Source organism: Ursus americanus, chromosome 17 (assembly GCF_024610735.1).
Source record: "Ursus americanus isolate L20-20 chromosome 17, mUrsAme1.1.p, whole genome shotgun sequence".
In the NCBI taxonomy this organism is placed as follows: Eukaryota; Metazoa; Chordata; class Mammalia; order Carnivora; family Ursidae; genus Ursus; species Ursus americanus.
In genome coordinates this window covers 43,688,038-43,703,178 of record NC_142143.1, presented here as the reverse complement: position 1 = coordinate 43,703,178, position 15,141 = coordinate 43,688,038, and the positions used below count along the sequence as shown (strand labels likewise).

Here is a 15,141-nt window from a genome sequence, read left to right as displayed (position 1 = left end):
GAAGCAATCTCCCTGCTGAGCAGGGAGCCCGATGCAGGGCTCCATCCTACAACTGGCTTCCTGACCTGGGCCGAAGGCAGATGATTAACCGAGTGAGCCACCCAGGCATCCCAAGTTTCTTCAGTTTTATTTTTCAGTTCTTCAATTGCCTTTTTATTTTTGCTGTATTTTTAATTTCTAAGACATCTTATTGTAAGTGCCCCTTTTCCAATCCTTTTTAAAAATTGCATCCTGTTCTTCGTGGTTATAGCTTTCCTTATTTCTAAGGAGTTTAAAGGTAGTTTTTAAGATGTTTTTATTTCTCCATATAATCTAGTTCTTCTAACTGATTTTTTTCCCCTTGTTTCATTTGGACTTTGTCTTTTGTGTAGACACTTGCCTTTGATGTTTGGTGATCTTTGTGGTGTGGTACTTATATTTAACAGCAGACACAAAAAAGTGATCAACTATACTCTGTAGGTACAGATAGGTATGGGTAGGCTTGGTAATCCCTTGGGGGAATCCCTAATGTTAAAACTAGATCCTTTCTCTTGGACTAGTCATTTGCCTGAGATTCCTGCAGATCTCTGCCTGGAGAAAGTGTGCTTGGAATCCAGTGTTCTGGGAGCTGAGTGGAGAAAGAGAGCTGGGAATCTTATCAATTCATTGTATAGATGAGCTTTTAATTAATTATTGTTTTCAGTGTGTTATCCTTTTGCTCAGTGTGCTTGGTTTCTCCTAATCCAGAGATAATCTGTCTCATTTTCTCTAATGAATAACCCTCCAGCCTTCTGGACTTTTGTTAGTACTCTAGTTTGACCTCTGTCCTAATTTCCAGAAGTACTTGATCGACCAGTTCCAAGCCTTTGTGCTTGTGGGGCGCTGTAGATACTTCTAGTTCTCCCCATTGATCTTAGTCAGTTTTCCTCTCTATTTGTCAGTCTGTTTCTATTTCTTAATTTTTCTCATGCCTTTATAATATCTTTCTCTTCCTACAAATTTTCCTTTTTCCCTTTTTAAAAAGAATTAAAACAGTAGCAATACATGAATACATTCTTGTAAAAATATTCAAATAATAGAAACATTAGAAATTGAAGTCCCATTTGACTACAGTCATGTCCTTTATCTGTCCCTATTTAGTGTGTATCTTTCCAGACTTTTATCTGTATACATTTCATTATCGATCTTTCTGATTGCATATGCTGCATAGTTATACTGCAAACAGTTTTGCAACTTCTTTATTATTTAAGAGTAAATATTAACATATATCAATTTTTAAAGTATGACTTAGTATTTCCTTGGCTACCCCCTACTTTTTTTATTCATTCCTTCACTGAATAGTATTAAGGTATTTTCAGTTTTTCATTTTTACAGTATTACAGTGAAAATTCTTGCATATGCCTCTTTGTGTACATGTGTAAGTATTTCTCCAGAGTGGATGATACAAAGAGAATTATTGTAGTGACACACATGTATAGTTTGAATTTTTTTTTTTAAGATTTTACTTATTTATTTGACAGACAGAGTGAGAGAGCTCAAGCAGGGGGAGCAGTAGAGGGAGAGGAAGAAGCAGACTCCCCGCCAATCAGGGAGCCCGATGTGAGGCTTGATCCCACATCCCTGGGATCATGACTTGAGCTGAAGGCAGACGCTTAACCAACTGAGCCACCCAGGCACCCCCGTAGTTTGAATTTTAATAAATAATGGCTATATTGCCCTTTTGGAGTCAGTACTAATTAGCACTGTCATCAGCAGTGTGAGATTCTGTCTTTACACTGTCTTTCATATTTTTATTTTTTACTTGAATGGGGCAAAAAATTGAAATGCATCTTACTTGCTTTTCTTTCTTTTTTTAAGATTTTATTTATTTGAGAGAGAGAGAATGAGAGGGGAAGGGACAGAGGGAGAAGGAGAAGCAGACTTCCTGCCAAGCAGAGAGCCTGTCTTGGGGCTTGATCCCAGGACCCTGGGATTAGCACCTGAGCTGAAGGCAGACGCTTAACTGATTGAGCCACCCAGGCGTGCCTCTTTTTTTTTTTTTTTTTGAAGATTTTATTTATTTATTTGGGGGAGAGCGCATGCATGTGCAGGGGGAGGGGCAGAGGAGGAAGGAGAGAGAGAATCTTGAGCAGACTACACCGTGAGTGTGAGCCCAATGTGGGGCTTGATTTCAGGATCCTGAGATCCTGACCTGAGCCGAAACCAAGAGTCAGACACAACTGAGCCACCCAGGTGCCCCTTAACTTACTTTTCTTTGTTTCTGAAGTTGGACATCTTCTTATATGTTGCTTCATATTTCTTCTTTGACTTGCCTGTGCATACCATTTGCTTGTTTTTCTGTTTTGATATTTGCCAGTTTCTAAATAATTTGGTAAATATTGTTTTTGTATTCTGGATGTTTTTCTTTTGTCTGCCATATATTTTCAAAACATTTTCACCCAGTCTTGCTTATCTTCAACTTATGTGTGCTACCTTTTATTGTATAGGAATTAAATATTTTGATTTAAATTATTAATTTGAATTTTAGACTTTTGGTATTTTTCGCTTTTAAAGTGGTAAGTTCTGTAGAACTATACATGTAGGTGTGTTATTTGTAGCTCTTAGCTAATTTTGGCAGAGAAATATGCAACCAGTGGTAGCTTAAATAAAATAGCCACCATTGGTTATTTTCCTTAAATAATTACAAATCTACAGTTTTGGAGTGATTCTCCTGTTTTTTTCTCTTACAGTCATAACATGGCTGCCATATTTTTAGGCGTCATAGCGACATTCAAAGCAGGAGAAAGGGGGGAAGGGATGAGGCTTTTTTATTAGGAAAGCAAAAGCATTTCCAAAAGCCCTGTGGTTGACCTCTGCTTTTATTTCATTGGCAACCCTAACTGCAAGGGAATCTGGACAGGCTTTTCTTCTATTCTTTTTTCTTGCAATTGGGGGGGGGATGGGGTGGGTGTCAGGTAAAAATAGGCAAGAAAGAAAGGAATAGGAAATAGTGGTTGGTTTTCCCACCAGTAATGTCTGTCACCGTCTCCAAACTTAATTTATGTAGAAGTTGAGAATATATTGTTAATTGAAATGAAATTCTAGTTTTAGTCCCTAAAGATTTTGTATGTTATACTTTTTTGAGGACTCCAGTTCAGTTGTAGAATGGACGCAGGCCCCAAAGGAAAGAGGTCATCGGGGATCGGAACATCTAAACAGTTATGAAGCAGAATGGGACATGGTCAATACAGTTCCGTCTAAAAAGAAACCACATACTAATGGAGGTATGAATTAAATCTTTTGAAATTTTAAACTGGTTTGCTACATATAATAAAAATAAAAGTGCAAAGAAAATTCTTTAGTGTTTCTTTGTCACAAGAATGATTTGGTGCTTTAATACATAGAACTCATATTTTAGTTATATTCCCTCTTCATCTCTCTTTTTGTTTTGTTGGTTGTGACTTTATTAAAAAAAGGTTTTAGAAATATGTGTTCTGTTTTGTAGTTATTCATGGCAGGAAATAGAAACACTTTAAAAAATTGCTTTAAGTGTCTCTCTTGCATTTTTCTAGCGTTTAAAAAAAAAAAAAATCATGTTATTTCATCCTGAAGCACCAGGGGGAGATGGAGTATACCACTAAACCATACTGTTCTAATTTCAATGCTCACAGAGATCTTCACAGCTCATTACAATCTCCCATTTATATATATGTTTAGTGACTGTTCTCCTTTAAATATTACATGTATATATTTAAATCTGTGTTGCCATGTGGTGATTAGCTACATGTAGATAACAAAAAAGAGCCAAGCTAACAGCCTGATAGAACACATGTACTATGCCAAGCATGATTTAGGTAGCCCATCTAATGATGTAGTCACATCTATTTGTGATTTTTTTAAAAGAGTAAATACTTGTACAGAGTTAAAATGTTTTTTTCCTTATTAATTTGTATTTTATAACTAAAAGGACATTTAATCTCTTACTGATTTTAGTCTGAGTGTATGATTTATCCACATTTCCCAGATTGAAAAAAGCTGGCTGGCCAGGATTGGCTGGAGTATGTAATGCTGCATTTATATAGTGTTGTTACCCGGTGAATCTGATTTTCATGTATGGCCTGGGGAATCATTCTCATATACCATAGTTACACTTTGTACTGTATCATTTCTTGGCAACAGTGGCGATTAAGAAGTTAATAGTAATTCATAAGCTTTTGTTAAATTAAAATCAGCTCATGCTGGTGTCTTGTTTTTTGTTTTTTTCCTTTTTGGCATTCTTTTTCTGTTGAAAGGGAAGGTTCTTATCAGAACAATACAGAGTATTAAGATAAGACCACAGGGTTTTAGTGTATTTGGCATGTGAAGTGATTTTTAACTGCTGTAGATTAGATCTTCAGGATTAAGTTATGTGAATTGTTGTTTGTTTGTTTGTTTGTTTGTTGCCTAATATTATTGAATCCTTGAAAATGAAAATGACAGGCTATAGGAAAGAGCAAAGGAGTGAGTTTTCAGAATTTCATAGAAGAAAGAAGCATTACGTCTATGAGAAGAGCATAATCTGACAATAAACGTCTTTTTAGATTAGTGGTTTTCAACTTTGGCTGCACACTGAAATAACCTGGGGAGGTTAGGCTTTTAAAAAAAAATACTAATGCCTGTGTTTCATCCCAGGGAATTAAATCAGACTTGAGTTGGAAATGGGCATTTCTGCTTTTTAAATGCTGTCCTGTTGATTTTAATGTGCAGAACTGAGAACCTGTGTGTAGCTGTGTAGTTTAGCAAAAACCAAAGATGTAAATACTGCTTATATGGGTTGGCCATGCACTGTGACTTACAAAGAGCCTTTATTTAGCAGTTATTGAAAGTTGAGACATTTTCTTTTTTTCTCGGTATTTAAAAAATGTTATGAATGTGTACAGCAGCAGCAAACAATATTGAACATAGTATGGCTCAGTATGCATGCAGGTGCACATATTTGACAGAACAGGAGTTACGGAGCGCAGTGCATTCCATCCCGTCCCATCCCTTCTTCTCTCAGATTATCTCATCCAATTATATTTCATCAGAAATTCTTCCTAAAGGAGACACTTTCTAAGCTTGATGTTTCAAAATTCAAATTTTTGCCATTATAAAACATTTTTATATGTTTAAAAAGCATTTTTTCGAATTTTACTCATTTTATAGTTTTCATGTCACAAAGGAAATTGGGACAAAACTTAAAGAATTGACTATCAAAGACTTAACTTTCTTTATATTTTTTAAGAGTTTCTATTACTAAGTCTTTGTTTTTATATACCAGATGAAATGTTTTGAAAATGTTTCTTCCCAGAACAACAGACTCCCATCATGTTCTGTACACCCCTCCAAATGTCATGTCTTTGGTGTTAATTCTGTTCAAGACATATAGGGACTTACTGAACTGTTTTAGTTTTACTCTTCTGCCCTTGTGGTTAGTTTTCCCATGTCATTATGTTGGGGATACTTCTTACATATATTTGGTAACATCATTCATCAAAACTAATACTTTTTTTTAAAAGATTTTTATTTATTTGAGAGAGAGAGAGAGAGAGAGAGAGCGCGCGCATGCGTGCACAGAGGTAGAATGAGAGGGAGAAGCAGACTCCCTGCTAAGTAGGGAGCCTGACGTGGGGCTTGATCCCAGGACCCCGGGATCATGACCTGAGCCAAAGGCAGACGCTTAGCTGACTGAGCCACCCAGGCGCCCCAGAACCAATTAGCTTTATTTACCTTTCTTTAAGAGAGAAAAGGAAATTTTGAGTTAACTTTTAGATTTGTTAGTTTTCCTTCGTGTAAGCCTTCCTATTTCTGGTTAGCTATTGGTGGTAGACTAAATTGCAGGTTTCTTTTATGTTGACTTGGTACTAGGTTATTCATTTTTTCAGTGCATCTTTGAGTACCTACTATGTGCTAGTTACTCTTCTAGGCATTGGGGATATAATTATGAACAAAATAAAGTTCTTGCTTTCATGAAGCTTATTATATTCAAGTAAAGGGGCTTCCAGAATTGACTTGTAATGTTTCTTTCATTGTTTATTGGAGCTTAAATAGAAAATTTTCTATTTCATATGTGATGTGTTTCTTCCATCAATGTGGAAAAATCTGTAAAAATTTTACTTTTGAATATGCACAAACTCCTGATAATTCATATAACTTGCATGTATTTATATTCTCCATATGATTTTCTTGAGTTAATTTAGGTTAATTCTTTTTGTGTAATTTAAGAATTTGATTTTAAAAATTGTCCATATCTAGTGTTTCATTGCTTTGAAAATATTTTTGGTCTTTGCAAATAACTTAGTAGTCCTTAAATACATTCACATGTAAATGACTCAGGAAGACGCTGGAATTCTAGAATTGCTTTCACTTTGATATTAGCTTGTAGTGGTATTATGAGCTCTATGATATAAATTCCAGTGAAATATGTATGGTAGTCAAGTAGGCACATGGCACTTAATCTCGTATCAGCCTTAGGTACGAGTTCACCATCTGAACTGGTGTGGAACCTGGGCAGGTCACTGCAGAGATAAATTACTTTTTAGCCTTTCTGTACTTCTTTCAAATGATACTTAAGTGTCCATGAAATAGTGATGGTACCTGTATTCCTTGTAAGTAGTTTCTGTAACCTGTAGATTTCTTTGTGTCCGTTTAAGGAGATCTTGTTAGAGCTGATGGAGCTGTGGTGTTCCTGACAATATAGGAAAGTGGCATATATGCAGGTCAACATCATCTACCCTTTGATCAAGTTCTATAAGCACATATCTTTTATGCAGTTTGTGTTTGTGGAGTTGATAGTGTGAAGTAGAATTAAGATCTTGAATAACAGGATAGTGCAGCACTTCTTAGGAAATAACATTAGAAAAATGGATTTTTAAAATTTCAGAGACACAGCATGCTTATGTCCAAGTTAAAACAGGTCAAAATCGCATTTTTGGATAGAAATTATAAGTAGTAGTGGGAAAGTAACATTTTTCCCTTTGTTCTTTCAATTTTTATTTAGATATTTTTTAAGCTGCTTATTATCAGGTATGATATTGTTCACAAACCTAGGATTTTTAAGCTTCTTTATTGGCCCACAAACTGAGAAAATACTTTATTTTACATTACAGTAGTTTGGGTTGAACTGAGTGAGGTCTTACTTTAGTAGATTGATTTAGTAGGAAGATTGAATGTATTCATTCTTTTTAAAAAAAAACATGGAATGCTTCACGAATTTGCGTGTCACCCTTGCACAGGAGCAATGCTAATCTTCTCTGTATCATTCCAATTTTGCATATGTGCTGCTGAAGCAAGCACTGTATTCATTCTTTTTGAAGCACTCACAACTTAGTTACATTTTCATCCTCAACTCCCACTGCTGTTTGGGTTTTTACAAATAAAATGTCTGTTGGTATATTTACTCCAGGGTTATTTTTTTATACCAGTGTATTTACCTTTACTTAGTGTAGTCTAGTAAAAATAATTGCAAAAGGAAGTGAGGAAGTAAAGGTTTTTTTTCTTTATTTATAATGACTGTCCAAGAGCATCATGCCATTTCTATTTGGCGGGGGGCGGGGGTGGGCAGTGGAAAAGATTAACATTTATTGAGTATTTGCTATATAATTGGCACTATACTAGTTAGTTGACAAGTATTATCTCTTTTAATTCTTAGAATAACATTGGGAGGTAAGTATAATTCTCTCTATTTTTACAGATGAAGAAACCAGGGTTCAGAGAGATTCATTATTTGCCCCAGATGATTCAGTTAGTAAGATGGTGATGCTGTAATTTGAATCCAGCCTGCCTGCTTCCAAAGCCATAGGCATTCGGACAAGCTTTTATTTGAAATAGGGATAACATTTTTTCACTCTGTATGCAGTAAGATGATTATTTTCAAAACTATTCTTTTAAGGAAATGTATGTTGCCATTTCTAATACAGGTAGAAACCATAGTAATGTGAATGCTGTAGTCATTCCCTAGGTTCAGCAAGTATCTGTAAGGCAGTCATGAAGAGCACTGTCAGTACCTTTTAAAAAGGTGAACAAAAATATTTTGCCCCACTTTCTTGTTTTTAAGATGCTCCAAGTCATAGAAATGGGAAAAGCAAATGGTCATTCCTGTTCAGTTTGACAGACCTGAAATCAATCAAGCAAAACAAAGAGGGTATGGGCTGGTCGTATTTGGTATTCTGTCTAAAGGATGACGTCGTTCTCCCTGCTCTGCACTTTCATCAAGGAGATAGCAAACTACTGATTGACTGTCTTGAAAAATATGTGGTATTGTATAAGTAAGTATCAAATTATTTTCTACTTATTGAAACTGGATTGTTGTATTGGTCCCAAGGCAAACAATTTTTACTTGTCATTGGGCATCAGTGACCTGTGCAGATGAGGGAACAAGCAGCTTTGTTTTTTCTGGGGTATTGACTGCTTTGGATGAATGATTGAATAAAATCTTGCCATTTTAGTACTTTGGATCTGCAACTTATCACCTTATTACTGTTCTAAAGAAAAGACTGGTCCCATATTTTTTATATACATCTAAATGAATGATGATGCATTAATAACTTATGGATTATATATTTATGTAATTAACTTTTTATTAACATATTGTCTGTTAAAGATAGAATTTTATTTGTAATGTTGCATATTTAAATCCAGCAAATCTAAGGCCTTTATAAAATTATTATAGGTGTGGAAGACAGGGCTTTCTCACTTTCCAAAAATCTGGTGTCTTATATTTATTCACCTGTGTGCATTTGTACACACATACTCTTTCTTGCTTTCACTCCCTACAAATATATTTCGGGTATCAAAGTTCTGAGCGCTCTGCTAGTTGCTCGATAGTTAGTAGTGAACACAACAAGCTATTCCTGGATATCTGAGAGTTTATGGTCTTGTGAAGGATGCTAACCAGTCAATGGCAAGAAAACTCAAGAACTGAGATGAAGTACAAGGTGTTTTGGGAGATCCCACGAAGGGAATAAGGGTCCCTCATTTAGACTAGGAGTTGGGTAGGGTTCAGGGAAGACTTTCTGGAGGAAATAATAGTATCTGTATTAGATCTGACAAATGAGTGAACATTAGCATAAAAGGGAAGGGAATATTTAGAGGGAGAGATTTTAGATAGAGGGAAGAGTATAAAACATGATGTAATCACAGAACAGAGTAGTTGAATATCACAGGTCTGCGTACTGGGGGCCAGAGGGTACCAAAGTTAAAGATGAGGCCAGAGAGCTGAGTAAATGCCAGAGCATGAGGATCTTGTAAATCTTTTTAGCTGTTTGTTCCAGTCGTGTAGATGAGATTATAGTGACATGAATTAGGAGAGTGACAGGAAGAATAGATGTATTGGGAAAAAATATTTAGGGTTTGATTTTGTGTTTGGGTATGTGGAGGTGAGAAGAAGGGAGAAGTTGAGATTTTTAGCTTGGGGAACTGTAGGGATGAGTGGTAACCTTGTTAATAATGTCACTTGATAATAGAGTAACATGATATCTAAATTTAGATTATATAAATCTAGTAGTGATCCAAAGGTTGGAAAATTTTGGCTGTTTTCTCTGATACGAAATTCTCCCTCCTACCATATTGACCATCTCTGGCTGGCACTAGATGTAGATCAGTACCAGTATCTATAAGAAAGTCAGGCCTGGTTGGCAGTATGTGGGTCTTGGATCTTGAAGTGGGAAGCTTTCAATAGGTTACCGCGTGGGGGTGGGGGTAGGGGGTTTAAGGAGATTCAGGAGGGGCATGATTAGAGCAAAAGGTTTGGCTGTTGAATAGCAGGTGTTAAAGGCTTGGGGGTTTTAGTACCATAGCAAGTTCTGTACTGGTCAGTGTTGTCATGTAACTGTCAGAAAAGAGTTAATTCAGTTTGACACCATTGATTAAAGCATAGTATTTAGGATGAAGTGGTAGTTCCTCTCTACCCTTTACTGGTCTTTACTTTAGAGAACTAAGGTTGATGTTAAACATTGCATTTTAAATGTGCTAGACTATACTACATGGAAAAGATTACCACTGTAATGAGAGGGATCAGAGTGGTATGAAAAACATTAGAAGAATGTGGGGATTTAACTTGAAGAGGAGTTTTGGTGCAACATTAAATAAAATCCAAACTTACACTATGGTCAGTGAAGTCCTGCACTGCCTTATTAACTCTGTTTATCTCTTAAGCCTCACCTCATGCCATTGTCTTTTATATTTTAGCTATATAGTTTTCTTTCAGTTCCTGAAACGTCCCATATTCTTGCGTTAGAGTCCTATAAGTATGCTGTTTCTTTTGCCTGGAATATTCTTCTCCCTTTCTGATCCTGACGTCTCAGTTTAATGTTGCTTTCTTAGGGTGGCTTTTATGGATGCCCCCCTCCCCCATGTAATGTAGGTTCCCACCCCCATTTTTTTTCATTGTCTCGTTCCCTTGTTTGCTTTCTTCATAACTCTTAACAGAATAGAATAATGTTATCTGTTTACTTTTTTTAGTATTCTACTCTAGAATGTATCGCCACAAAAGCAGAGATTGCATCTATTTTGTTTGCATTTTCACTTAAGTTCCTAGCCAAAGTGCCTGGCACATAGTATTTGCACAGTGAATTTCAGTTGAATGAATAAATGGCATAGTAGTTAACCAGTTCTACAAATAATTTTGAAAGAGTTGTTATAAGAAACATATCATTGATCTGTTTTTTATGGCTCTAAAGAGCAATTAGAAGAAAACAGGTTGTAGCTCAGAGGTTAAAGAGTTTTCTCTCCTGGATGGGTTCAAGGATAGACTCAACAATCATTTAGGTGCTTATAAGAATGTGTGTACCTTGAATGTATGTTGGTGATGTTTTAGTGAGAGTTGTAAATGAACTTCTTTACAAATACAGAAAGGGAAACAAAGTAAGGAGTAAATATAGGAATCAGATGGATGATGGTAAAAATATCATTATTGGTGAGGCCTAGTGGTGTAGCATCATAATAATTCCCCCAAAGTAGTTTTGAAGTTACCTAGTTATCATTTTTGAACAACTACAGGTCTTCCTATTGAGGACAGACTTTTTATGATGTGAATGAAAGCAGACTAGAAAACCCCTTCTGTGTTGATAGACAAATCTGAGAGAGAGAGAGAGAGAGAGAGCAAGCCTGGAAGGGATTATTTATGCCAAGCATGCACCTTACTCTTTCCTGATCTCAGTAATCAGATATGTCCTAGCGAAGGACAGTTTAATAGAAGTGCTTATTTCCATTTGACAACACAAAGCCATGGAAATGGTATTCCTCCATACATATATAATTTTTAAAAATTTTTTCATTCAACCAGTTTATTTTTGAGGACCACTTATGTCCTAGACACTCTGTGCTAACTTGTTGGAAAAAGCAATAATCAAAGAAGATACAGGCCCTGCCTTCTTGAAGTTTGTACTGTTGTGGGAGACAAACATTACTTATACAAATAAATGTAGTATTTTCGCTGTAATAAGTACTCCAAATGAGAGATGTGTAGCACTGTGACAGCATATAATAGGATAATTTGTAAGCTTTTTGTGTGTCAGTAGTAATTGAAGCTCTGAGAGAGAATGAAATTAAGGGGAGGCTGAAGTGTGGGACATGATGTGAGCATCAGTGATCAGTTGCAGCCTTTAATGACCTGGTCAAAGAGAAGAACCTAACAGAGGAGACTGACTTCCCTCCCTATACTTTCTTCTTTTCTGTCTTCCTTCTGGGCTTTTTTATTCAGTTTATGGTCAACCAGGGATGTGGCCATTCTGGGGGAGAGGAGGTGGTGATAGAGATAGCCTAAAGTGAGTCCTTCAAAAACCACTGCTAATACCAGCCACTTCTTCACGGTGTATTCTTCTGTGACACTGGGAGCTAATTTACTCTTTGCCCCCTGGGTAGTCTGAAATATGTAAAAATAATAATACATCAGATATTTTATCTCCAAGACCCCTCTGCACCCTAAGCTGAAAATAAACACTTTCTGTTCTCTTTCCCATCATAAATTATACCCAATTATGTTGCACTGTAGAGCTCACCAGAGATTATATGTTGAGTCTAAGTGGTAGAATATGGATACTCCAACTAAACTGTCACTGACATTAAAAAAATTCCATGTTTGTATAAGCCATCTCTATCAGATTCTTAGGGAAATATTAAAGATCCTTGTTCTTTATTTCATTAGTTATGATCTAAATAAATGGAATTCTCTATTAAGTTGAACTCCAAGGAAATGAAAATTCTCAAATATTCCTGGTTTTTCACTCTACTAGATGTCAGCCATGGCAATCTGATTTCCTATCCTCAGAGCAGTTATCTTAAGCAAAATGATGTTTCCAGAGTCACGTTCCTGTGGTCAGAGATTGTTGTAGAGACCAGAAGGAAGAATGATAGTTCCGGAAAACCTTGGTTTCCATAGCCCCTCTGGGGTGCCAGGCAGTCTATGCCAGGGTCACCCATCTTGTCTTCTTTTCAATTCAGAACCAACCAGAATGAGAGACCACATTCTCTTTTTTCTCTGATTAACTAAAATTGAATGATGTGGCTTGCATTTGTGGCCATCTCCTCTTCCTGATACTGCCCTAACGAATTAAGGGACTTATCATACAGATGAACAGAAATCATGAATGTCCTGGGGATGTGCAGCCTTATAAGAATGAGAATGAGGCTGGGCCAGCTGTGCACACATAGTTCCTTCTTTCATTCTCACCAGCTGGGTCAGGCAGTGCAAAATAGGCTAGCTTCTTGTGACTTGTTATTTCTCAGATGGTTTTCTTATCTCCTGGGAAAAACAAATTGTCCTTTTCATTCATATTTGTTCGTTTCTTTGATTTATCACCATTTAAAACATGATACTTTGATAAAGAGTGAGTCACAAATACATTTATGTTACCTTTCTGGAACCAAGTTGGTTGCTAGGATATGAATGAAGATTGTGATATAAAGGTTCCATTAAAATTATTGTGTATATTGGACCATTTTTACATTAATATATAAATATCTAAGCAGTAAGATACTTCCTAAAAAGCCCAATTGGTTGTATTATCATATAACACCATTTATAAGATTAGGTTGTAAACCCTCATTTATTCCCTTTGAATTAAATGTATAAGAATATATGTATATATATATATGTAATTTTGTTGTGAATATTCTGTACTTTTTAATTTTATCAACTTTTTTGGATTGATAGCCTTTGTGGTGATATTTTTATTGATTTCTTTACCTTTCCATATTGGTTATTCTCAGTAGCAATGGAAAATAGTTACCACTACATGTCAGCCCACAAAACATTCTTCAACTGTTACCATTTCTGAATTCATTCTGAGGTCTTAGGAGAGGCTCACTCCAAAGCCTAGGAAATATTTCTGAATTTTCAGTAAATATACTTCTGTAGTTGTGATATTAGACAAGGGTTTTCTTTAAGTCCTTTAGTACACTCTAATAGAATTGCTGATGTTAACATCATTGAAAGTTCTGTCTTGCTGCTGCAAAGAGTTTGAAAATCTTGAAAATTGTATATTGCTATATTAGTTATCTTTTCTAGTGCTATATTTAAAAGACTTATTAAAAAATGCCTTGTGAGACCATATAAGTCTTCATATTAAGCATAACCCCAGTAAGTATTCAGAAAAATGACATTTAATGAAAATTGAACATTTTAAAAATCATTGTTTTTTTCTTACCTCAAATGACTCAACCTCATCTCCTTTTAAAAAGCCAAAGGGCTTATTAAGCGACTGTTGTCTCTAAAGATCAAGTGTTGTTTCTGAATGTGTAGGAATAAGATACTGCTTTGGAGTTCATATCCCCTCCAGCATTGCTGTTGCATCCTGTTATGTTAGAATTGAGAAGAGATAACTGTTATTAAAGTTCTTATCTCAAACATTTATAATAAACTAGAAGTAGATAGCCCAACATAACACATTTAAGTTTTATTTTAAACACAGAAAAGTTGTGGATTTATTATAGTGAACTTACTAAGTTATAAGACTTATTGAATAGAAAAAAGACTGGATAATTCCATCTGATTACTTGAAATTAGATGTCTATTTGGAAAACATTTATTCTGCAGTTATTAAGAAATGTGAAGAAAAACTTGCCTCTAGAGCTTAATAAGCAAGAACTAAAAAGATACTATTACCTGAACCATAGATTATAACCTTGTTAAACATGTTCATGTGTGTTTATAATTATGGTTAGCATAATTAATGATCTTTAACAAATAATCTGTTTTATCTTGTGTTTTTAATATCTTATATTGCAATGCTCCCAAGCTGTGGAATGAAGTTGGAAACCCTTTCAAAATAGGACATTTTCCTGGATTGTACATATTATATATACTGATGAATCCTAAAGTGTGCTTTAACTTTCTTTAATTTTTATGATAATAAAGACAGATACATTTGTAAGGTTTTTCTACTGTAATTATAAATGAAAACTTGGGTCCATTACAATTTAGTTCTCTTGGCTTTATCTAGAATAAAAATATACTTCAACCCTTTTATATTTGTTAATTTAGTATTTCATGTTTTATGTAGTTTTGGAGCTCCTTTAAGATAGTTACTAAATACTTGCTAATATTGTATTAATGGGAAACATTTCTATAACTGGACATTTGAGTTTTGGGATTTTCGTTGTTGTTAAGGAAAAGTAACCAGACATCAGTAATTGTTCAGGTAGTAATTGATGCAGTGTGCTAGTATTTTCTACAGATCCCTTCTTTTATTACAGATCTCCACAGGATAAAAGAACACTTCTCGTGAATTGTCAGAATAAGAGTCTTTCACAGTCTTTTGAAAATCTTCTTGATGAACCTGCGTATGGTTTAATACAAGTATGTTTCTTAATCTATTTTGTATTAATCTGTTAATCCGACACCATTATTTCATATACCTCCTACCTCTCACTTTCTCAGAGATTATACAGAACAAGGCAAGTGTCTCTGTGTGTAAACTTCATGGAACTCTTCTCTAATTTTTTAGAAATAATATGTTTTGTATTATTTGTAAGACTCAGAAGCTTCCTTGGTTCTTAGTTACTCTTAGGGCAATTTTTCCCTTTATTGTAATACTGAAATTGGACATTGGTAGATTTTTATTATCATAGCTTTTACTGATTAGGTGCAAGATCACTGGGTAAGCCACTTTGAATTCATTGATGATACATTTAGTTGAAAATATGGTTTGAATTTTTATTTTCAAT

General features: G+C 35.2%; 1 protein-coding gene and 1 non-coding gene across 6 annotated transcripts in view; one reads left to right on the top strand and one right to left on the bottom strand.

The window, feature by feature from the left end:
• The window catches only part of TBC1D15 (TBC1 domain family member 15), a 76,842-nt gene that overhangs the window by 31,243 nt on the left and 30,458 nt on the right, over positions 1-15,141 (top strand). For all 5 annotated transcript variants that reach the window (XM_087868925.1, XM_087868924.1, XM_045789572.2 and 2 more), the window contains 3 exons: positions 3,104-3,242; positions 8,033-8,243; positions 14,671-14,773. In XM_087868925.1, the coding sequence (XP_087725051.1) occupies positions 3,104-3,242; positions 8,033-8,243; positions 14,671-14,773 (453 nt within the window). The remainder of the gene's footprint in view (positions 1-3,103; positions 3,243-8,032; positions 8,244-14,670; positions 14,774-15,141) is intronic.
• LOC123787336 (U6 spliceosomal RNA) lies at positions 7,167-7,272 on the bottom strand. Its single transcript, XR_006778147.1, has one exon. It is a non-coding gene; the product is annotated as a U6 spliceosomal RNA (small nuclear RNA).